The sequence below is a fragment of the Nelumbo nucifera genome, chromosome 4, assembly GCF_055504915.1.
Source record: "Nelumbo nucifera cultivar China Antique chromosome 4, China Antique-T2T, whole genome shotgun sequence".
In the NCBI taxonomy this organism is placed as follows: Eukaryota; Viridiplantae; Streptophyta; class Magnoliopsida; order Proteales; family Nelumbonaceae; genus Nelumbo; species Nelumbo nucifera.
In genome coordinates this window covers 5251852-5277814 of record NC_142652.1, presented here as the reverse complement: position 1 = coordinate 5277814, position 25963 = coordinate 5251852, and the positions used below count along the sequence as shown (strand labels likewise).

General features: G+C 38.6%; 1 protein-coding gene across 1 annotated transcript; it reads right to left on the bottom strand.

The window, feature by feature from the left end:
- On the bottom strand, positions 1–20797 carry LOC104591719 (eukaryotic translation initiation factor 3 subunit I-like). Its single transcript, XM_010250700.3, has 8 exons — positions 20399–20797; positions 20065–20280; positions 11985–12112; positions 11683–11802; positions 11479–11568; positions 1640–1726; positions 1472–1551; positions 1–377 (listed from the first exon to the last, which is right to left on the bottom strand). The coding sequence occupies exons 1-8, from the start codon at positions 20580–20582 to the stop codon at positions 302–304; spliced, it is 981 nt and encodes a 326-aa protein (XP_010249002.1). The 5' UTR covers positions 20583–20797; the 3' UTR covers positions 1–301.
- Positions 20798–25963: the final 5166 nt, after the last annotated feature.

The following is a 25963-nucleotide window of genomic DNA, read 5'->3' as shown; positions in this document are numbered from 1 at the left end:
TTATACAGTGCACAAGAGAACTCATTCCATTCAAACTTGAAATTATAGATATACACGTATATATCCCAGCAATGTCAAATAATAGATAACACCTGGTATCAAAAGAGAAAACAGCCATATATGCTTTATATGATTATGATGCATACACTTATTGCATCAATCACATGTTAAAAGAATCTAATAATGTGGATATCAAGTATATGCAATTAGATACTGTTAATTCAACATGTAATAAAGGAGAAAACCTAATAAGATAAGAACTAAACACAAACAAAATTATCCTTGTCAGCATGTTTGGGAGTTACATCTTGATATTGAAGTAATCTGGATCAAAGTGATGTAATCTGACATAACCATCTTCACCTCCACTTGAGAAACTGCACAGTAGAAAATAAATCAGGAAATGACAAAAAAATGTAAATCTAGACATTGAAGCAGACAAGGAACGTGCACAAAGATATTGATGTAGAAACTAAACCATTTTGCAATCACTGTTCTCTCAGAAAGAGCATATTCTTCCCATGACATCTCCAAAGCCATTTCTTAAAAGGTGATTTATTCACTAGAACCATCTTTCCTAAATCCAATCCTCCCAAGAACAGGGGACAGTTAACCAACTTCCATTTTACCAAGAAAAATGTATACAGCTGTCAGCCCTTACATTCCAAAGAAAGTAACCATCTGGATCTGTTCCAACTTCCAACCTCTAGCCATTTGGCTCCATTTGGTTTGCAGGAAGGTGATAACAAACAGAACTTTGGAGACCATTGACTTCCCTCCAGATGTCTAAAATGTTGTTAATAAAAGCCCCATGATGTTTAACATAAAGAAAAGCATTAGTTAAAGGAAATTAAGAATTCAAAAAATCTTTCAGGGAAGCAATAAATAGAACTTCCTTAGAGTCAAACGCATTTGCTACAAGATCACAATAACTTATCAACTAATGTATTTTTTGACTATTACTCATCAACAAATGTCTAAGGCTATTGCAAAACCTCCAAACCATTTAGAATCCTCCTAAATTAGGATACCCCGCCATTTCATTGTATGAAGTTAACAATATTGGTTTTAATTTCTCCCTCTTCTAAGCATGCTTTTAATTAATTAAATTATCTTTCTTTGGGTCATTGTCACCATGCAAGAAATTTATTTGAAATCACTCCAACTTGCCTAGTCAAAAAATAAATAAAAATAAAAAATTGGGATTTCGATACTAGATGATCAATGACAACACCAATGAAGGAATGGTTTGGTGCAAGTAAAAAAAAAGCACTAAAGAAAGCATGGGAAATCCCTTTTACCATGGCCAACCTTAAGGGGCAGGATTTCCCTAGTAGGGTCTCAGAATTCAACAGATCCCTGGCCTCATGATCAGATAACTAGGAGACTTGTTCACAGGTTAAGAACAGAACTCATTTTCAGTAAGAAGCAAATTGGAAAATATAATGTAAAGATAAAAGATGAGAAAGACCTTCTTCCATCAGGATTGAATGCCAAAGCATTTATTGGTCCAAAATGCCCTTTCACGCCCCCAATTTCTTCTTGAAGGATCTATCCAGAGACAAATGTAAGTTCCCAAACATCATGGATCAAAAATTTTCTACAAAAAAAAAATAGGCATAAAGAAAAGATAGCTCACCTTGTGAAAGAATTTGGCCTCAAATTTCCCAGCACGACGATCAGTAGTTGTGACATGTGATGCTTCCTGGCCACCTCCGATTACCACCTGGAAAATGTATTATGTGTTGTCTTTAAGTACATTAAGGGACAAAAGCAACATCCAAATACAAAAGCAAAAGCATCATCCAATATTCTGCAAAGACATTAACCATAGATGCTGTGAAAGTTCCCCCTATGATGTAGGTATATATACACCAACGTAGAAGAGCAAGCAGCCCAAAAAGAAGGTCAGAACAAGAAAAAGAGACATCATTCTTGGCTTGAGATAAATTATGCAGCAGTCAAATTGCAAACTGACTTGGTTACTACAAGTCAGTTTTGTAATGAATCCCCCAAAGATCGGTTACTACAAGTATGAGAAATTTCAATGAATTAATTAACACCTGTGGGCTAAAGGAATTACCCTTTCTACAAGCTGACTTGGTCAAATTTCCAAGAAAACCCCCTTTGTTACAAACTTGATAGATTCCTTTTTAATGTAGAGTGGGAGGATCATTGGAGGAATTTGGTTGCTAAAACCCTTCCTAGAGTTACATCTAATCATTGCCCTATACTATTAGGTCAAGATGTTCTAGGTTTTGAACCTCGACCTTTCAGGTTTGAGAACATGTGACTAACCCATCCGGATTTTGAACGAAAGGTTGGGGAGTGGTGGAATGAAGATTTGAGAGGGGTTAAGTGGAAAGGTGTGAGGTTCCACAAAAAGTTAAGAGACTAAGAGCAAGGATTAAAGAGTGGAATCGGGAGCATTTTGGAAGGGTAGAAGATCAAAAGAATTCTTTTATGTCTAGGATTGATGAACTAGACTCTAAAGAATCCAGAGAGGTATGAATGAGCAAGAAAGGTTGTTGAGAAGCAGGTTAAAAAAGGAATTGGAAGAAGTTCTGCTTAGAGAAGAGATCTCATGGAGGCAAAAGTCAAGATACAAATGGATCAAAGAAGGGGACGGTAATACAAAATTTTTCCATGTGTTGGCTAATGGGAGGAGAAGAAGAAATTATGTGTCCAAATTAGAAGTGGATGGGGAGGAAGTCATAAATCAAGATGAGATAGCAAAAGTGCTGGTGGATCATTTTAAATCAATTGTAGGGAAGCCTCTGAATAATAGACTAAGGTTGGAAGGTCTAGATTGGCCCAGGCTGTCTGAAGAGCAAGCAAGATGGTTAGAGAGAAGTTTTAAAGAAGAAGAAATTAGGCAATGCAATGTTTTCAATGGATAGATCCAAAGCCCCTAGACCAGATGACTTCACCATGGCTTTCTATCAAGATTGTTGGAATGTGGTAATAGAAGACCTTTGCGCTGTGTTTAAGGAATTTGAAGTTAATAGCAAAGTAAGCCCTGGAGTTAGTACCACTTTCATAGCTCTAATCCCTAAGAAAAAAGAAGCAAAAAACCCTAAAGATTTTAGTCCGATTAGTTTGGTGACTAGCATTTACAAAATCCTAGCTAAAGTGTTATCCTTGAGGATTAAAGTAGTGCTACCCTCCATCATTAGTCAAGCACAGGGAGCTTTCGTGCAAGGGAGACAAATAACAGATCATATTCTAATAGCGAATGAATGTATGGAGGATATGAGAAAAGTCCGGAAAGCAAGGGTTTGTTTGTAAGTTGGATTTAGAAAAGGCCTATGATCTGGTGGATTGGAGCTTCTTACTAGAAATCCTAGGGTGTTGTGGGTTTGGAGTTAGATGGGGTAATTGGATAAAGAGTTGCATAAGTTCTTGCCATTTTTTGGTTTTGGTTAATGGGGTAGTCAAGGAATTTTTCCCAGCTCTTAGAGGTTTAAGGCAAGGCGACCCCCTTTCCCCTTTCCTTTTTACCCTAGTTGCAGATGTTTTTAGCAGCTTGATCTCTAAGGCAGACATGGAAGGTGTAGTGAGAGGATGGAAGATAGGAAGGAACGGTATTAGGGTGACCCACCTACAGTTTGTCGATGACCTAATAATCATTTGTGAAGGGGGTGATAGGAGAACAGTAAGTAATCTCAAGTCTTTGATAGAGTGCTTTGAGAGAGTATCAAATCTGAAAATAAATTTGGAAAAGAGCTTGTGTGGTGGGAGTGAATCTGGATGAGAGGACCCTTGAGTTGGTGGCTGAGTCTTTAGGTTGTCCTATTTCCTATTGGCCTTTATAGTACTTAGGTCTTCCTCTTGGAGCCAACCCTAAGGAGAGCACTTTTTGGGCCCCAGTTTTAGAAAAGTTTGAGAAAAGGTTAGCCTCGTGGAAAAGGAACTATATTTCTTCTGGGGTAGAGTTACCTTACTGAGAGCTTCCTTAGCAAATCTGCCGATCTATTATTTCTCTGTGTTTAGGATTCTAGTCAGGGAAGCCAAGAAACTAGAGAAATTTTCTTTGAGAGCAAGGGGAGGAAAAAAAGGATCACTTAATAAATTGGGGATTAGTGTGTAGGAGGAAAGAGGAAGGTGGATTGGGACTGGGGAATTTAGTTTTGAAGAATAAAGCACTCCTAGGAAAATGGTTGTGGAGATGGCCCCTAGAACAGGAGAGACTTTGGCATGAGGTGATAGCTAGCATACATGGCAGTTTGGGCAATGGATGGGATGCTGGTGTATCACGTCGAGCCACTCTGGCAACTCCTTGGAAAGTAATTCAGAATATTCTTCCTCTTTTCCTCAACTGTATCAGGTATGATGTCAATTCTGGTACTTCTGTTTTGTTCTGGGAAGACATCTGGGTTGGCAATTCTGCCCTTAAGGACAGTTTCCCTTCTCTCTATTCCATTTCTTGCTACAAGGGTAAAACAATTTCTCACTTTCTTCGAACATCTAATTCTCCATCTTCCTTGAGTTGGGACTTTGGATTTCTTAGGGGTTTGAGGGATCATGAACTCTCTCATGTTTCAGACTTGTAGTCACTGCTTGAAAGTGTTTTTCTGGACCTTTCCAGTTCTGATGTGAGACTTTGATCTCCAAACCCAAAAGGTTACTTCACATGTGCTTCCTTTTTTAAGTCCCTTTGCTCTCCCTTGGGACAAGTGGGCTTCCCAGCTAAGGAGATTTGGTCTAAACCTGTACCTCCTAAAATTATTATGTTTGTCTCCTAATTGGTGTGTACTTTGCAGGGCTAATGGTGAGGATTGCTCTCACTTACTTTTAACCTGTCCTTTTTCTGCTACTATTTGGGGTTGGATCTTTGCTTTGTTTGGTTGCAGATGGAATATGACCACAGCCATAGATCAAATTTTTTATTCTTCCTTCTTTGTGTCCCACAAAAACTCGTAAAACAATGTGCAGGAGCATTAGAGCTGCTACTCTGTGGACAACTTGGGAAGAAAGAAATGCGAGGATATTCCAAGAAAATGAGAGAAATGTGCAGAATGTGAAGGATTGCATTTTGACCAGGGCAATCCACTGGCTGAGATCATCAGATTCCTTCAAATTATATTCTTTTGATGACATGTGGAGGAACTGGAGGGCTGTGGCTAGTAGCAGTAACAGAAGGAACAGGGTACCAGCTGTATGGGTACCCCCTTCAGAAGACTGGACAAAGCTGAATTTTGATGGTAGCAGTCAAGGAAATCCAAGGCCTTCAGGGATTGGTGGGGTGCTGAGAGACAAAGATAGTAACATATTAGCTTTGTTCTCAGGCTCAGTGGGTATAGGAGACTCTATCAGAGCTGAGCTCCTAGCGGCAGTACAAGGCATTCGGGTTGCGGATCAGTTAGGAGTTCAAAATTTGATTATTGATGGAGACACCAAAGTTGTTGTGGGTTGGCTAAAAAATCCAGATTCAGTGATCTGGTGCTACAAGGGTATTATGAGGAAAGCTAAATGGTTCTCAAGGAAAATGAATGTTATTTTTCAGTGGGTGGGTAGAACAGCTAACACCATAGCGGAAGCGTTAGCTAAACAAGGGGTATCAAGGGAACAGTTTTTCTGAGCACCTTTGTAAATTTTTTGTTACTAGTCTGAGGTAGTACATTGTTGCTATTGTGGAGAGGTACCAGCTCATGCCCCTCGTTTGGCAAGGCTGTATTGCAATCTTATTGAATTATTTATCAAAAAAAAATTGTGAATGATATTGGAATGAAGTTTTATGCCTATAGAAGTCTTTATCTTCTATCTAATTCTACAAGAAATCATTACAACCATCAACATCCCTCAAATTCTCCATCAAGGAGTTCACTCAACATATATATAGGACTGAAACTAATCCAAGTATGTTTTTTCTCTAGTTTCCACAAAACTTCCCATTTCGATAGTTATCACCTTAATTCTACTATCCCAGTTTTATGCCAAAACATCCCTGTTTATTTTCATGCTTGAACTCTCCCAATAGATATTTGTCACCTTAATTCTACCAAAATCCATCTCTTATCAGTAAGCTCCACCTAAAACTCATTTTTTTTAAATTGGCAGTTTCTTTTGCAAAGTTTTTTCCCATTCGTCGAAATTTTGCCCAAGATATTTTTGAGAGATAAAATTTTGCCTTCTTAAAAAATCTCTACATACAAATTTTATAATGACTATAAAATTTTATTGAAAAATAAGAAGGTATATATGGGTTGCAAGATATCACTATAAGCAGAACCGCACCACTGGCCAACCTTCAAATTCCCAAAACCACATACAACCCTTAAAAAATCGGGACAGAATAAAAACAAACAATCCTGCACCAGGCCCTAACAACACAGCATGGTTCAAAGTATCGATATGCCTCTGTGTATCGCCAGAGGCGTACCGGTACACTTAGATACAAGCAGAAATGGATTTTTTTAGTTTTTTTTTTCAAAAGTTGGTTTTTGGGAAGATACTTTAACATATTTTTTATTAAAAAAGAGTGGGGTCCCGAAATACCTGTAAACAGGCATTTCAGACCCCAAAAGATACAATATGATACGCTCGATATGGGGCATATCATATCAACACTTTGAACCTTGCAACACAGACCGCAAAGGAACAACCATCACCAGCCAACCCAAGAGAAAGGAAGATTGATCCCTCAGCACCTATCCCCTAACACAACCCCTTATATCCTCTGGCTTCCAAAGTTAAACTTATTAGAGACTAAGACCCATTAATTTGACCTAAATTACCTAAGCACCCCGATATCTATGACTTGACTCCTACATAACCTCAAGAAAGAAACTACCCATTAAGCCATTACATACACTCCAATGAAGATGGGCAATCATTCCCTCTCTCTTTCTACTCTAATGCAAGGAAAACTTTTCTTGCAAATGTCTCACCTCCCAATAAGAAAACTAGTAATTTCTTGCCAACCTCAACTTCATTGTGAACAACAGTACTAATATCTATTTTCTTCTCGATCAAACACACTTAATTCATAACCACCAGGACATTCAGTCTCCTTTCTCAACATTCTCCTTTACCAAGCAGACACTATCCTATCCATCAGCAGCTTCAGAAAAATCACATTTACAAACCCTCTGGTCCAACAAATTTGCCTGATGACAAATGCCCTTCACTGGACTGTTTTTGTAAACTTTTTTCTTGCAAGCAACAACCCCAAACAATCCACCTCTAAGATGGAGAAAAGAAAAACTTTAGAAATATGGATTGATCTTTTGAGTTTTCTGTGCTTTGATACGTCCACTCAAACTGATGATTGCATCCTACTTAAGTGAGGTTTTTCCCTTTGATTCCTTCCAATTTATATTAATCTTCTCAACATACACTCCATCACTTAACAATTTTTTTATGGCCAACAGAATATTTGCATTCAATGGCAATAGAAACTTTGCTATCCAAAAGATAAGATAGCAAAACAAATAGGAACAGCTCACAGCTGGCAAGACATATATGTTTCTCCTGTATAAAGATACCAGGCCCTGACATTCCCATTTCTCCAAAGCAGACATTGCACCATCACCCTGGTTTTTGCTACACAATCAACCAGTCCTTTGTCGGTCATAAAAGTCCACCAGAACAAGCAGTTCAGCTGCTCCTTAGGTTTTATTTGTGTGATAGATTAGTTGGTTGATCTATTAAAATCATCTGCATTTTTTTGTGTTTAAAAGTTAATTAAACTTACTCTATTATATAATTTGCAGCATATTGTTTTGGTCTTTTAACCTTAGTTTCCTCACTTTGTCAATGTTTTGGAACAAAATGATAATATAAAGGAGCATCTAAGGCAAAATATCAATGTATATTTCCACAAACCTTAGTTTCTTGACTTTGCTTCTCAAAATATCAATGTATATTACCACATATTTGACAAGATTGCCACCATATCCATATTTTATACAATATTTCCATATAACAATTTCATTATGTTTCCTCTATTTGGATGATTGACATTTCCACCAACACCAACAGTTCAACCCTTGGAGAATTACAACAATATACTAGCCCCGAGAAGCTAAGGACCTGTCTGGAAGGGCTGCGCTGAAGATTCAGCTAAGCTGGTTCAGTTGCTTTGAAGCACTCCAGATAAGTAATTCAAAGGGGCTGAAGTGGACAGCCCTTCAAATGAACTGACTGACAGCTGATTCAGGCTGCTCTCCAGATTATTCAATAAACATAGGCTACATAGCTTATACCATGTCCATGTGGAGCCCACCTCCACAAGCCAGAAGCCGCTGGCTTCAGTCCTCCCAAATGGACACTAAGTAGGAATTCCCTCCATCAATCAGTTCCACAATCTCTACAAAGTTTGACTAAATATTTCATTCATATGTTTTTTTTTTTCTATCCTTCCACATTGTAATGAAGGATCTGCAATTTCACCAAAGGGAGAAATTACAACGGAAATGCACTGAAGCAGTCATCCTTTGGTCAGTTTAGGAGGAGAGAAATGCAAGAATTTTAAAGGAGATGATTCATACGGCAGAAGCATTGATTGAAAGCATCATAATAAAGGTGGTTTCTTGAGCTAAAACTCTATCTATTTTCGAACCCTTCTCAGTAGATAGAATTATTAGAGGTTGCCAACATATAGTTTCACCTTCACCTGTAGTCAACAGATTGACTCCGCAAGTACCAGAAACAGTCTCAAATTTAACTTTAATGGGTGCAGCATGGGAAATTCAGGGTGATCAAGTATTAAAGATGTGTATAGACACCAAGATAGCACATTAGCATCTTCAAATTCAGGACCTATTGGGTAAGGTAACTCAAGAAGAGCAGAACTAGTGCATGGAGATTTCAACTATAACTGGCTGTAAGTGGAGTAGAACTAAGATGTTACAGTGGGATGGTTCAGAAGCAATAGCCAGTGGCCATGCCAATCAGTGTTTTAAAAGCACAAGGCGCAAGGGCCAATTTATGCCCAAGGAGAGAGGCACAAGGCAAGGCGTGCGCCTTTTTGAAGAAAGGTGCAAAAATACAAAAAGCTGCTAAGAATTTAAAAAAAAATGTCAGAAAATTCAAAAAATGCAAAAAAATACTAAACATAATATTAATAAGAAATATAAACTTAAATTTTAAAATTAATGGTATAAAACTTGTTATCTAAAATTAAAATACATAAACATAACATGTAAAGCATATTCAAATGAAAATTTAAAAATAAAATCAAACATATAAAACATTTTCAAGCATGTAAAGCCCACAATCTCTTTTTTTTCCTCAATTGCATTACTTCAAGTAGCTAATGTGATGTAAAACATATTAAATTCCTGATTCTATGAGTCACCTTTGTGCCACGCCCCTCGAGGCAAGCCCAAAAAAGTCCATGTTCGGGTCATAAAGAACCCACTATTTGCTAATGTTGTTCATTCGTTCATCTTAATAAAATATCTTCTTAAAAAGCAATTGAGATTATAAAATCATTATTTTTTGTGTGAGAACTAAGAATTTAAGACCCGAACATGGACTTGTTTGGGATTGCCTCGAGAGGCATGGTCGGGGGTTTGGGGGTGAAGCCCTCGGCCCAGCCGCTAGGTTCAAAAAAAGCAAAAAAAAAAAAAAACGTACAATTTTCAAAAGGCACAAGGCACATCAGGTGCACGCCTAGGTGCACCAGGCGTGTGCGTTTTGAAAGTGTTGCGCCTAGGATCTGGGCAAGGCGCCTACCCTAAAATGAGCCTCACCTATGTGCCTAGGCATGCCTTTTAAATCATTGATGCCAATATAGACATATCCTCAGAGATCAGACATCTAGCTAGAAATTTGGAAATTAGATTCACTTAAAAATGTAATAGCATGGTAGATGTTTTGGCTAGAAAAGGGGTCAACAAAACACACCTATACAGGGGGATAATTCCTAATGGAAATAATAATGGTCTAACTTTAAAAACAAAAATGTAATATGGGGTCAATGGCAGAACTAGCCTATATAATTGGAATGTGTGGCATATTCATTGATCATTGTATATATACACATATTCTTTCATAAAAATTAATAAAGAAGACTCCTTTACCAATTAAAAAATGGCAGATCCTTTAGTTCTCAACAATTGACCTAAAACCTTTCTAACCACTAACCCTTCCCTTTTGTCCTAATGATCCCTAAACCCTTCTCCCCCCATTTTTACCCTCCCAATCCCATCCTTATATCATAGCATTGGTATTAGAGAAGCCAGATCTACATTACCAAGATACCTTGCCAAATGGCTCCTCATGTGAAAACTAATCAACCCATGACAACACAACCAACACCAAAAACAACAAAAGAGGCATTACAAACAACGTTGTGACAGAAAAGGGTTATCCATGAAAAATATTGCTTATGAGGCCTCGGACCTATTTTGAGTGTTACATTAAGTACCCAATCTTACTAAGAATGTTATATTTTGTCAAAACTTCCTTTCCCCAACCAATCACCCCTCAAGCAAACAGAAAGAGAATACTATTTAGATTCCATATAATGTATAAACATATAGTATCAATCAAAATTCTTATGTCTCCCAAAACCTTTCTCCCTTTCAAAAAAGTAAAAGATAAATAAAAAATAAAAAATAAGAACTACCCCTCTATCTAAAAACAAAAAATAGGTAATAGCCTAATCACTGAATTGAAAGATAATAGAATTTTGACTTCCTGCATTGAATAAAAAAGTAGAATTCAGAATTCCTTGACTCTCTATGAAGTTACCAAGAAAACTTATTTCTTGATCTCTTTCAAATCTTATACCATTTCTCCTCTAGAACTCATTACACCTAGGACGGAACCATTTCCTACATCACACTGCTTGTTTTCTCAGAATCACAAGGTAGAAACTAGAAAGTACTTTTTTCCTCCCCTAATCTCATTTAAAGATAGGTAAGATAAAAAAATAGCAATAGAAAGTGGGAGTGATTTGACCACATGACATTTTTGGGCACATTCCCAGTGAAAGGAATAAAAGAATCTCCCACTCACAATGAAAAAAAAAAAAAATTGAACCATAGTAGTAATTGTGTCTAAAAAACATGTGAACGTTGACTACTAATAAGACATCTACCCTGTATCAGAAAAGCTTTGACCAAATTCACCCCCCAAAGCAGGAAAAATGATATCAACTGGCAGCATTTCCCTTTCATTTTTGTAGTACATGAAAGGAAAGATCATATAAATCTTAAACATGTATGCACAATAGATTCCTTTCTTTTGCACCTATCTGTCAAACTATATAGGTAAATAGATAGATCATACGTAAACAAATAGAAATATGTATGCACAATATATACATATAATATTATTAAATAGATATTATGCATATATACACACAGTCCAGCTGATAAGAATGTGGAAAGGACAACTGTTTTTCCACTTTTTCTAATACGAGTGGAAATTTGTTATAACTAGATCCACACCATAAAATCTGTACGAATTGTTATCAAACATAAATGCTCATAAATATCGATTCACAGAAGCTGCATGAGTACATACATGATCAAGAAGTGGAGACATTGCAACAGCATTTACTGGCCGCTCTGTCACATATGTCTTGACCAGCGTCAATGTTCTGGTGTCCCAGAGCTGTCATGACCATGAAAAGAATCCAAACCAAAAGGGATATAACAAATCATTATCACAATATGTAGAGAATAAGAAGAAAGATCACAGAAACAGATGATTTAAGCAATAAAGCACCTTGGCAGATTTATCCAAAGAACCAGTGAGGAAGTGTGACCAGTCTGCAGATTTTGCCAAGGATGTAACTGTCTTCTGATGGCCACTTTCTTTGTCTGATTCATTAATCAACTTTCCTGTCTACAAGTTCAAAAATATCCTAAAATTTGAGACTCTAAGCAAATGAAAATAAATAAAGCTAAATGAAACAAGGGTGAAACCAAAAAGTAATACATTTTCCATACATAGATGAGCTAATCAGATATATACACAACACCTTGATAATAACAGGAGAATTATAGACATATAGATGAGCTACTGACCTCAGTATCCCAAACACGGGTTACTGCGTCTTCACCAGCACTTATGATAGTCCTGTTCAAGGGCCCCCAGATAGCTCTATTAATTCTACCTTGAGGTCCCTTGATCGTAAGAACAGATTCACCAGTTTCTGCACCATAATGGTATTGGTTATATCAAAGTTGTTTACATCTTAAATAAGCATTACAACCAGAAAAGGCAGCACATCCAATAATATCTCACATCTTGATGGAAATATCACCATTAGTATAAAACTCAGGCACTAGAATATGAAATACACCTAACAAAAAGCCAAAGAAAATTTAAAAAAAAAAACTGTTACTGAGATTACAAAGAACAGGTCTTCATTGTGAAGTATACAAAGGCTAAGAGTCAATAAAGGTCCACAAACTACAACAAGATGAAAAGAACAGCCTAAGAAGGAAGTAACCCAATAGGCCAATACAACTCCTTACCAACTCTCCTCTACAAAGGTTCTGTATCCATCCAATGACACCATGGGAGTTTTCCCAACCTGTGCCCTCTTCCTTAGTTTTATTAATGATAAATCATTTATTAATCAAAAAATAATAATAGATCATCCACATGTATATATATGCTGGTCACTCTATAAAGGCAATCAACTGTACAGTAACTAGACATTGAATTATGCATAAAAAACTCTATCTGCAAAACCCCAAGAAAAAGTGAACCAAATTCATTTAGTCCCTTCTGTAATGAGGGCCAAATAAGCAAACTTGTAACCCTGTTAACCATTTTGTCCAATGAAGAGCTTCAGTCATCAAGCATTACCCTACTTCTCCCTTTCTAGACCACGAGAAAGGAGAGTAAAAAATGTACCCATGCCAAGCAGTGATCAATGTTTTAAAAGGCATGGGAGGCATACAACTGGAGGTGTAAAAAAGTCACATGTGACCAAATCATCTTAGTCTACTTACTCTCATTTTTCACCTATTTGAGCTACACCTAGGCCCATAAAAAGCGGGACTTCATTTCTCAACCCATCATTTAGCATACACATTTCTGCCACACTCATTTTTTTGGAAATGTCTCTTGATTCAGGCAACAACTGTTTCGGGCTTCCAGTAACTGTGATTATGATATTAGGGGGATGACTTTCATGTCATCAAGTTGTACTATTCTTATTTATAATCCAATATAATAAAATTAATTTTCTGCTAATCAAAAAAACAAAAAGAAATGTCTCTTGATTCCACAACACTCCGCTCCATACAGCATTGCAGGCCTTACAACTGTTTTATAGAATTTCCCTTTTAACACAAGTGGTATTTGTCTATCACATAAGACTCCAGAAGTGCCCTTCCATTTTTCCCATCCTACTCTAATTCTATAGTCAACATCACATCTCCCTTGTTTTTTTTCTCTTGATAAATGAATGGTAATTTTATTAAGAAGAGAAGAAAGTATACAATCACCCCAAAAGGATGCACAAGATGTTACCTCCCTTTAGAAATGAAAATATTATCACAAATAAAGTAGCCCAGAACAATTCACCCCTTGTTTAGCCAAAGAATCAGCCATAGCATTTGCTGATCTACTAACCCACTAGAATCTAACTAGCATGTTCCTTGCAAGCCAATTAACTTTCTTGATAAGAACCTTGTAGCCCCAAAAAAATGTTTATGGATCTGACAACCAACCCAATACCACCCTGGAGTCCCCCTCAACTATCAAGTGCTCCACTCCAAGTCGGTTTGCAACCTGTGTTCCATGTATCGCAGGCAGTATATCAATCCTTGTAGAGTCACCAACTCCCACTGGTCCTAAAAATAAGGATAGGATGTTGCTATCCTTATCTCTCAAAATCCCTCATATACCCAAGGGTCCTAGATTACCTTGGCTGTTCCCGTCAAAGATCAACTTTACCACTCCCTCCAGAGGAGGTCTCCATTCTATTTGTAATCTATTCTTTTTAGAGGTTGTGGAGGCTACTTCTGCCCAACTTTTCCAAAATTCATCAAAGGAATAATTCGCAAAAAGATCTCAAGTTTTCAACCAAAGAATTGTCCTTGTCAATATGCACTCCAACTTGAGTTATCTTTGTTATGAACAATTGAACCAAGTTAACTTTTGGTCTCCGATCCTAAGTGTACTCTGATTTAAACTCCTATTATAATTAAAAATAGATGGAACATATTCTGTTTTCTCATACTTATTTTAAAACCTCTTGTTTCTATGGTATTTGTCCATAAACTTAAGTTTGCATTTAACGCATAAGCATAAAAAACATATATAAATTGAAAATATGGAAGTCAAAGAAAATATGTGGATTGTATAAATTGCATCAAGCACTCAACAAGATTAGCTAGTATGATGTTAAACAAGTCCAAACAGGAGTTTGGGGCAGCACTCTTTGACCTAATCTTTTTAGCCGATATGTATAAAAACAATGGTAAACACTAATAATTTAGCAGTGGATATGGCTTTAAACAGCACAAATTGGTGAAACAGTATTCATATAGCCAACCCCATATAGTTGGGATCAGTGTCTTAAAAGGCATAGGAGGCATACGCTTGGAGGTGTGCCTCCAGGCGAGGCGCTCCCAAAACGCCCTGAGGCATATGCCAAAGGCGTTGACACCTCTAAGGCATACATACACCTCAGGTGCAAGAGGCGTACGCCTCATGCGCTTTTTTCATGAGGCGTGCTAGAAGCATACGCCTCATGCGCCTCGTGCACATCTTATATAAAAGGCTAGAAAAAAAAAAAGGAAACGAAATGAAAAGAAAAGAAAGGGAAGGGAAAGAAAAAGAAAGAGAAGAAAAAAAAAAGAGAAAAGGAAAGAAAAGAAAAGAAAAGGAAAGGGAAGAAAAGAAAAGATAAGGGGAAAGAAAGTGGTTGGCCCCCTGCCCCTTCAGCTCCGCTTCGACAAGACCCCCCCCTTTCAACTAATGTTATGCCTCTTTATTCTTCTTAATATAAAAGATTTTATTTACAAATAAAGAAAAAATGAGATCCCCCCTTCCTCTTCATTCTCCTCCCCTTCCTCCTCCTAACCCCCCTCCTCTTAAGGAGGCTTACGCCTCCTTGTGTTCGGAAGGCTTATGCCTCTTGCGTTTTGAACTACGCTTCACGCCTCTAGGTAGTGGAACACCTCGTGTCACGCCTCCGCGTTTTAAAACATTGGTTGGGATAAGGCATGGATAATGATGATGGTGATATAAAATGGGTGCTCTTGTGATTTTTGCCACAGTTCATTGTATTTTAGGGTTAAGTATCATATATGAATTGTATTGTTGTTGCTCCGTTAGTAGAAACTTTGCTATTTGAAATCCTATTTGCAAGAACCAAGGCTTCAAGTATTTAAAAGGTCTTTATTTTTGTTTAATTTAAAAGTTAATAGACCATTATTGATGGAGATCACTTTGAGACCAAAGCAGCACACAGAATTCATGCTTATTTTTGGCATAGACAACACTTGTTTAGAGTTTACTTTAATTAATGCAAATTTTGGGTTTAATTGTAAAATTTCTTTTTAGTTGGACTTATTTGCAATTTTCATATTTGATAGGGATTTAATTATAACTTTCAGTTTTTAGCTTTCTTATAAATTTACATATGTATTATGTTATGTTTTGGAGAACAAATTCTTCTTCTTCAACTTGTCTTCTCTCTCCTCTCTTGTGCTTCTTCCCTTCTTCCTCTTGTTCCTTCCTCTTTTCTTCTAACAGGTGGGGCTGCACCATTTTGGTATTAGAGCCAAGGCTCAATCCCATGCCTCTGCCCAATTCAACCATTGAACCAAAGCAGTTGAATCTCAACCAACTCCCATCATTGTCTCTATCCATTGACTGAACAAAGGTCAGTCGCTGTCTCCTCTTTCTCTTTCTTCTCCTCCTCCTCCTCCTCCTCCTTTCTCTCTTCTCTCCAATCTACAGTAAAACCTTACAACAGGAACTGCCTCACACACTCTCTCTCTCTCCCTTGTTTCTTTGCTTCTCTTTTCCTTCTTTATCCCTTCTCCTAGTCATTGTCTCTCTTTCTTTCCCTTCTCTTCTCAACTCCTTAACCTCTCATTCTCCTCAAACCCCTCTTCATTCTCTTAGTCTCTTCCCTGTTTTTTGGTTCCACACCAGTCATCCAACCATATACCCGAACCAGCCACTAATTCAAATTAAAAAAAAATAAAAACATAATATAGAGGCAGATGAACCAACCACTTCTTGGGTTAGGAACACAACTGCAAACAACATTGGGAAGTTGTTGTCTTCATTTCCTGCAACTAAATTAGGCAACATCAAAAGGCCTTCATCATAGAAACTGCTACTCACCAACAGCACACAAATTATCAAGAGGACAGGGAAATTATTTGTCGTAGCTAAATCCAGAAAAAGCTAGAGGTCACCAATCCAAAGACTCGAGTATTCAGTTCTGGCCAGAGTTATAGAAAACACATCTCAGCTAAATAGGAAGGTATTTCGGGGAAATTCTAAAGGTATATCTCTTCCATTTGGATTTTGGGTTAGTAGGCTGGTCATTGCTATCAGGTCCTTAGCAATCTTGTGAAAGCTGAAAATACATACATAACCATCAGTAACCTACATATCATCGCGTGCCTTAATCCTTTTTTCATCCAACAAAAGGGCAGGCCACTTATTTCTATAGTTATTCCCTATATATATCTCACACCTATATTCTTGCAAAAGCCTAGAATAGTTTCTTTTTGAATTTAGATTTTCTAAAAGTGCCTTGCATTAATTTAGAGTTTTAATTACTTGTGATATTTTGTTTGCATTGGCATTCACCCATTTACTTTTATCCTATTATGCTTCCCATAATACCCTATCATCATGGTTACCAATGTTGAATTTTCTATTAGGGTAGAAGCTTTGTCCAAGAGCCAAGAAGCCTTGACCAAAGCCCAAGAAAAAACAAAAGCACTTTTTGAAGAGAAGATACAAACCCTCATTCCAGATATAAATGCCCTTAAAGAGTCTATGCCTAATTAATGAAACAGATATCTATATCCATGGGTAAGTGCCCTGTTGAAGACTCAATGAATGATCCCCAAGTGTCTATCGTAGGGCATAATTATCAAAATAGTCAAACCCAAGGTCCCACAGGTTCTAATGCTCAACAACCGGGAATTCTCCCAAACCCAACTACTATGATCCATGAACTACGACGAATATGGGCTAGGAGAACCTAGTTCCAAATTTAGGAGATACTCACAATCCAAAAATGCAATCCAATCGAGTGTTAGGCAGTGGGTACTATATTGACAATCCGCAAGAATTAGATGATGAGGATGATTTTTAGGAAAGTAAGGGCATGTTCGTTTCCTCTTAACTCTTATCTCTTAAGAGGAATCCTTTAAGTTTAAGAGAAAATTGGTTGTTTGTTTCCTCTTATCTCTTATCTCTTAAAGTGCAATCATACAAATTTTTGTTTTCCAATGATACCCCCAAAAAACAAACAAAAACTCTCACATATGGGGTTAAAATGGATATTTTATAGCTTTCAGAATTAGCAATTCAGAACAACATTCTCTGCATTTAGAGTTCAGAGGAAAGAAAAGTTCACCAATACCAATATACCTCTTAATGTAATTATTACACTTTCAGATGTCAGACTCCTGAGCAAACGAGCAGGCCCTAACTCTAAGGATCACCCTAGGCATAGGCAATATCATGGTAGGCATCAAGACAAATTCCCTCCACATAGTCAAGGTAGGATTCAAGATGACCGAAGAGATTTCCCTAAGGATGATGAAATCACAAAGAAGGTCAAGTTTTCTAAACTCCTCCCTTGCCATAAAATTGATGATGCCTCAAATGTGACCAAACTATTTTTCAAGGAAATTAATAGGCTCCATGGTTTGCCTACTACAATTGTGTCAGATCAGGATGTTAGGCTTGTCAATTATTTTTGGAAAACATTATGGAAACTCTCGGGTACTACTACAAAGTTAAAATTTTCAACTGCTTTTCACCCAAAGATTAATGGTCAAACTAAGGTTGTTTACACATAGGTAGTTGAGACTCAATGTTGCCCATTGCATAATTTGCTTATAACAATTCAATCAATCAATCACCCGGCAAAACACCTTTTGAGGTTGTCCAAGGCTTTACCCCTCGTACACTTGTTGACCTTGTTCCCTTACCTCTTGATGCTCATACTTCTGCTTCTACTGATTCTTTTGCCCAACATATCCATGATTTGCACGCTAGTATAAGATGAAAAATTGCTTAAGTAATGAGAGTTATAGACTTGCTGCAAATTCACATCATAGAAATCAAAAATTCAATGGCAATATTCCTGTGAGTCATGAGTGTTAGCCAAAGCACTCCTTTAAAAAGTTACATACTCAAGCCAATAGCCCATTTTGCATCGTTTGAAAAATAGGACCTAATGCGTATGAACTTACTTTCAACCATGAGAATTAGCTCAGCTTTCAATTTGGAGGATTTTCTTCCTTATCAAGTCACCTTTGAGCCTCTTACTCTACCTGCAGGTCTGCCCACAACCAAAACTACTTCACCTTCAGTACCCATGCCAACCAGGTCGAGAGTATTCTCCAAGATGAAATTATCACTTCCAAAATAAGTGGTTGTCAATGTTATCTTGTGAAATAGAAATGTTGTCCTGACACCGATGCTACTTGGGATTTCAAAAGAGGAGCGTTGTCGCCTAGACCAAGATCTAATGGAGCAATATCATTCCCTTACCTCTCCTAAGGAGACTTCTTTTCAGTTTCTAGGTTTCTTATAAAGTCACATTATATTTTGGGTTGTATTATGTTATGTTTTGGATAAATACAGATTCTTCTTCTTTGACTTGTCTTTTCTCCCCTCTCTTCTTCTTCCCTTCTTCCTATTTTCATCTAACAGATGGTGCTGCATCAATTATTAGTGTACAAACAACAATAAAAAGCAATTTGGAAAATTAGAAGTTGATCAAACATACAAAGGCAAGAAACATATAAGAATCTACAAAAAAAAAACAAGAAAATTCTTATATTTAAAAAAGGGGATGTTCTGTGCAAACCTTAGGAGGTAAAAACTAAATTAATTTGGACAATTATGCTTTACTCCTATGGGAATATTCAGTGATTTAAAAGGCGCGCCTAGGCGCATTTTGGGGTATGCGCCTCGCCCAAGTCCTAGGCGCACCTCTTTCAAAAGGCACGCGCCTGATGCAGGTTTTACAAAGGCGACTCATAGAATCAAGAATGCAATATGTTTTAGATCACATTAACTACTTGAAGCAATGCAATTAAGGAAAAAAAAGAGGTTGCATTTTTAAATTTTCATTTGAATACACTTTACATGTTATGTTTATGTATTTTGATTTTAGATAATAGGTTTTTTAAATCATTTATTTTAAAATTTAAGTTTATATTTTTATTAACATTATGTTTTGATATTTTTTAATTTTTTTTTGCATTTTTTTAAAAATTTTGGGAGAATGACCAATCAGCCCAGATCAGAATTTTATAGCCCCAAAGTACAGGGGGAATGCATCCTGACCGTGAATTGATGCCAAATTCACGGGCAGGATGTGGTTTATAGGGGGGGAAAGGGCTAGTAGTAGGGGGGGTGGAATTCAGAATTCTGCATCGGGTGTATCCGTACTTCTCCAAAAAAAAATTGGCATTTTTTGGAATTTTCTGGCTTTTTTTTATTTTTTAGCTTTTTTTGTAATTTTGCGCGCCTTTCTTAAAAAGGCGTGCGCCTCGCCTTGCGCTTTTTTTTTTTGCACCTTGCACTTTTAAAACACAGGGAATATTACTGAATAAATCATTGGAAATCTTATGAGCTAGCTCATGAATTTTTTAGTTGAAGGTCTATGTTGTTCATGACAAATTCATTAGGACTTCGACTGTGAGCCTACAGGATGCATGAGCATTCTGTGAATAATATAATCCACAAGCATTCACAAGCGCATCTGAAATCGACAATGTAATCACTTCACTCTAGGTGTTTCCCAAACGCCTCATAAATGCATACATGGGAATAATGTAATAATTAACTAAATCAAAATTCAAAGAAGAAACAAGATAACCTTAGTCAAAACTCACAAATAAAAAGACCTAATGGAATATAGAAGAAGGAACATACGGTCACTAGGGTCTCTCGCGATACGCTTCACATGAATGGCCGAAGTAAGTTCCATGAACGGATCGGTAGTGATAACTGCAAGCTTATCACCAATAGAAAAATCCACAGATCTAGTTGGAGAACCAAAGTTGAATGTGTAAAGTTGAGTTCCAGTCTGAACATTCCATAGCTTCGCCGTCTGATCCGCGCTTCCAGTTATAAGTCGCGTAGAATCCCCTGAACACCAATGCATCAATCTCGCTATAAAAATACCAGACAGACTCCACAGAAATAACAAAAGGCCAAGATCGAGATTAAATTCTTATCTATAAAAATAAAAACTACACGAGCTTACTTGATACGTCACAACACCAAACAGCACCATTGTGGCCTCTGTAAGTCCCCAACCGCTCGCCATTATCGGCAAACCAAACTGTCGGCGTGTGGTCTTTCGCACAGGAGAAGAGAAGATCACCTTCTCTGTTGTATTTAAGAAAAGTTAATGGCCTCTCATGGCCTTTCATCAGAATTGGCCTCATATTTTCAGATATCTAGCAGTTGGCGCGAAACCCTACAAAAACCCTAAATTCTGAATTCTTTGCTGATGAAGAAAGCTAGCAGTCGCCGAGAGAGACTTTAGCGTGTTGTCTCAAACCGTGGCTGAGATTTTGGGTCAAAAATGGAGGGTTGAGATGGGTCTGAAACGGAATTTTTTTAGAAATGTAGGGTTTTCGGGCATTCTGGGTTGATCGGTGGGGTTAATCTGAAGCCTCTGAACCGAATCTATGTGTGGTTGAATGCCAAACAAAGTCATTTTGGGTGAAATTTTATAGATGGGTATTTGGAGGTGTCCTGGATCTAATGGTGATGTTTGATGAGTCTTGGGGGGTCAAGATCGTAGGAATTTGGGTCAATGGAATGTTTCAAAACAGAATCTTTGTTTGATGGAAGGGTAAATGGAGAAATCCGGGGTTGAAACTTTATGAGTAGGTGTTATGGTATGTTCGGAGTCTAAAGGTGTGGTCTGATCGATTCGGATGTGTCAAGCTCAAGGTAATTTGGGTTCTGAGTGTTTAGACTAACGAGAGGGGTTGAAGTGGAATCTTCATTTGATGAGGGCGTAAATGGGGGAATCTTGAGTCGAATTTTTACGAGTAGGTGTTTTGGGAAGTCATAGATCTAATGGTTGTGTCTAATCTAATGGTTGAGATGTAAGTGGGGGTCGATCTAGGCTATCGAATAGGCATCGAAAAAGTTTAACGATGGATCTGAGGGCTTTTGGGCTAAAAGTTTAGTTTTTTTGGTGTTTCGGAATGATCTGAAGGGTCTTATTGGATGTTCGAGGTGAATTGGGGGTTTAGGTGGCAGACCGAGCAAAAATCAGGTGCTAACAACCATTGAACGCATTGAGATACGAGATACTGATGTAGATCCACAACTATAGTTTCATCAGGTGGCCTAAGAAGATGAAGCCCCAAAACAGCAAGAGGAACCAAGACAAATACGGTGACTTCCACCGAGACAATGGCCACGAGACTGAGAGCTTACACGATCTCCGTTGTCACTTGGAAGACCTCGTCCGGCATAGGTACCTTAGCAAGTTTGTAGACAATAAAGAGCACAAAGCCCGAAGAAGAACCACGCCACGCTGACACACCCCCAACCCGAGCTCTACCAACCGGGGTCATCATCGTCATCTCAAGCAGGATGGCCTTTAGTGGAGAGAGTAGCTCGGCCCGAAGGCCTATGCCAAACTACATCAGGTCGAATACAGGAAACCAAAGATACCGAGGCAAAACATCCCCATCACCTTCACTGACAACGACCTCAGGGGGATGTAGACACCACACAAAGACGCCCTTGTCATAACCGTCAATATCACCAACTTTGAGGTATAGAGGATATTTTGGACACAGGAAGTTCGCCCAACATACTCTTTGAAGAGGCCTTTAAACAGTTCGGCATCATAAGAGATTGTCTCACGTCAGTCAACACCCATTTGGTAGGATTCTCTAGAGATTCACGGATACCTTAAGGGAAGATCACTCGGTCATTGTTGATAAGGGATGCCCTCATCACTATCACAGTAATGGTGGATTTCATCGTCGTTTGTGTTCAGCCGCCATACAATGCCATCATCGGTCGACTAACATTGAACATACTGCAAGCCTCAATCTCCATGTACCACTTAGCCGTGAAGTTCCCAACACCTTACGAGATAAGCGTCACCCGAGGAAACCAGAGAGCCACAAGGCAGTATTACTTTATGGCTTGCAGAGGGAAGCCTCACACCACTGAGACACTCACCACATAAAGCATGGACCTAAGGGACAAGCTGTGGACACAATGCACGCCAGCCTATGGAGGACCTCATCCAGGTGCCCCATTTTGACAACAACTCGGAGAAAACCATTCAGGTAGGATCTCTCTTAGAAGGTAGCCTCCGAGACAACATCGTGCAACTCCTTAGAGACAACACCAACGTGTTCACCCGGTCAGCAGCAGACATGTTGGGGATTGACCCCAAGGTCATCACCCACCGGCTAAATACCAACCCATGAAGTAGAAGAAGAGGAGCTTTGCCTCTAAATAGTGGCAAGTGATCAACGAAGAAGTGCATAAACTACTTGATGTTGGCTTCGTCTAAGAGGTGACATACCCAAATTGGCTGGCGAACATGGTGGTGGTAAAAAAACCAATGGAAAGTGGAGAATATGCACCTTCATTGACCTAAGTAGGGCCTGCCCAAATGACAACTTCCCCCTTACGAGGATCAACCAGCTCGTCGACACAACGTTGGGGCATGGGCTCCTGAGCTTCATGGATGCCTTCTCTAGCTATAATTAGATCCAGATGCATCCAGACGACCAGGAGAAGACCGCCTTCATCACGGACCGATGAATGTACTACTACAAGGTAACGCCCTTCGGTCTGAAGAACGCCAACACTAATCACCAGAGGTTAGTGAACCACATAAACTTAATCGAAACGTGGAAGCCTACGTGGATGACATGTTGGTGAAGAGCAAGTAGAGTAGCACCTAGCCAACCTAAAGGATGTCTTTGGCACCCTCACGAGATATCGGATGAAGCTGAACTCAACGAAGTGTGCCTTCGCCATACCCATTGAAGATTCAAGCCATCCTGGACATGCAGTCCCCGCGGATGTATAAAGAAGTACAACGCCTCATTGGACGGATAGCCACATTGAGCATATTCACATCGAAGTTTGTGAACCGTTACTTGCCCTTCTTCAAAGCCCTAAAAAGAGGCGAAAGACTTCTAGTGGATTGAGGAGTGCAAATGGTCATTTTAGGAGTTGAGGCGCTACCTGAATCTCTATCTACGAAGTCGAACCTAGGAGACCAACTCCTGCTCTACTTGTCCGCCAGCAACGAAGTGATTAGTTCGGTCTTAGTAAAGGATGAAGGCTAAACCCAAAGACCGATCTACTACACTAGCAAGATCCTTATGAGCACTGAGACGCGGTATTCAAATCTCGAAAAGGTCACGTTGGTCCTCGTCACCTCGGCAACGGAGCTCAAACCGTACTTCCAAGAACATAACATCCAAGTGCTCACCGACCAACCACTTAAACAGGTGTTGCACAGGTCAGAGACATCAGGGCGTCTGATCAAGTGGACTATGGAGCTAAGTGAGTTTGACATCGACTACGCACCTAGGCCCTAGCCAAGTGCACATTCTCAACTCAGAACCTAGTCGAAGTCCCGCCAGTTTGGACCCTCCATGTGGACAAATCGTCCAATCGACAAGGAAGCCACTTCAGCATCATTCTCCTTGGACTAGGTGACACCATACTCAAGCACGCCTTGAGGTTCGAGTTTAAGGCGTCAAACGAGGTCATGATAGTTAGGCTTCAGCTTGCACTAGATGTCGAAGCAAGACGCGTGGAGGCCTTCAATGACTCCCTACTCGTGGTCAACCTGGTCATTGGTCAGTTCGAGGCACTAGAGCCCACCATGGCAACTTATTTGCAGAAAGTGCATGAGCTCGCTGAACAGCTTGGGCACTTCACTATACAACAAATCTCCAAAGTGGCGAACACCCAAGCCGACACCCTGTCAAAGCATGCCAACTCACCGCATATAGACCTCAACAATACGATCAGAATGGACACCTTAGCGCAACCTAACATCTCGGAAGTAACCCTAGTGGTCATCTCCATTGAGCAAGAGTCGTCATGGATGGACCTGATCATACAGTACCTCTAGAATGACACCCTTCCTAAGGACGAAACCGAAGCAAAAGGCTTACGCACAGGTCGCCCTGGTACTACCTCATTCGGGGCCAACTCTACCGTCGATCACATACTCTCCCCTACCTAAGGTGTCTCCCCCAGCCGAAGCCGACTACATTCTCAAGGAGATACACGAGGGTATCTCATGGACCCTAGCATATAAGGTACTTCGGTAGGGCTATTTTTGGCCCACCATGAAGCAAGCTCGTCCGAAGGTGCGACCACTGTCAAAGGCGCTCGAGAAGGTTTGTTTTTTATTTTCAATGGGAATTCATCCATTGTATCAAAATCAAATAGTTCCATATTAGGAAGAGCATATTTTCCTTGACCAAGTTTCGCATTCCATTTAAATTGAGCTTATTCAATGCTTGTCTATGAAGTTCAAACCAATTTTATAATGTTATGGCTTGAAATAATGTGCTATTTGAACTTCCCTTGGTTTCCTTCTTTTTAACATTGAGCAATAGTGCCTTCATAAATAAAACTTTTTTCTTTGATACAAAGGAAAATAAGAGTAATAAACCAATTGTCTTGGTGCAAACCCTAATTCTCTCTCTCTCTCTCTCTCCCCTGTATTTTCAAGGGGTGCATGTCTATTTTATCAAAACCAAATTGTCCATTTTAAACAATGTGTTATTTTCACTCGGTATATGCCTATTTTCTATAGGTTTATCAGCTCAAATCAATTTCATAATGCATTAGCTTTAAACAAAGTGCTATTTACATTTGATGCATAGGTTCAAAGAAGCTGATGTTTGCTTGTAGAGCCTATTAGCTCATGCACATTGGACCACTACCCACAAACTCTTCCCACATCCCTATCAACAAGATACTTCCACTGTGTGTTGGGAACATCTCCCTTATCATTCATGGGGAACATCTCCCCATGAATGATAAGGGAGATGTTCCCAATGTGTGTTGCTTGTGGGTAGATGAGGTTGTTCCCAACAGAACTTCCTTTGATTGTTACTCTTGTTCATGATTAATGAAGGATGGGGATGACAATTTTTCTACCCTACCTGGTGGGTAATCGCCTCGATAGGTGGGGCTTTTTGCTTGAAGGATGGGTTTTGAGGTTTTACAACCCGTATGGGTATGGATAGGGTACGATATTAGGCTAAACCCAACCATCTTGACCCGCATATTTTTGGGAAGTATATAAACTTTTATGTATTAGGTGTTGAATTTAATAATATTTTGAATTGTATGCAAAGAAAAATTGATAGCTTATGTGTTTTTTGCATGTTTTAATCAATTAATTGGAAAATTTTATTGTTTGTTTGTATTATTTTACCTATTTATTGCTTGTATATAACATAAAAAATAGGAAATTAGACATGGGTTCTAAACGTAACCTATCCCTACCCTTGAATGCACGGATAGTTTTGCATTTTAATGTGTGGAAGGGTTTGGTTATCAAAATCCAACCTGCTACGGGTTTTGGGGCAGATATGGGTTGGTAGGGGTGAGCATTCGGTTTATTCAGTTAAAAACCAAACCAAATAACAAAATTTTTAAAAACCAAACTTATAAAATATAAAACCAAAACCAAAACTAAACTATTAAAAAATCGAAAAAACCAAAACTGAATTTTTCGGTTCAGTTTTCGATTAAAACCGAATTTTATTAATATATTTATGTATATTATAATATATGAATATGT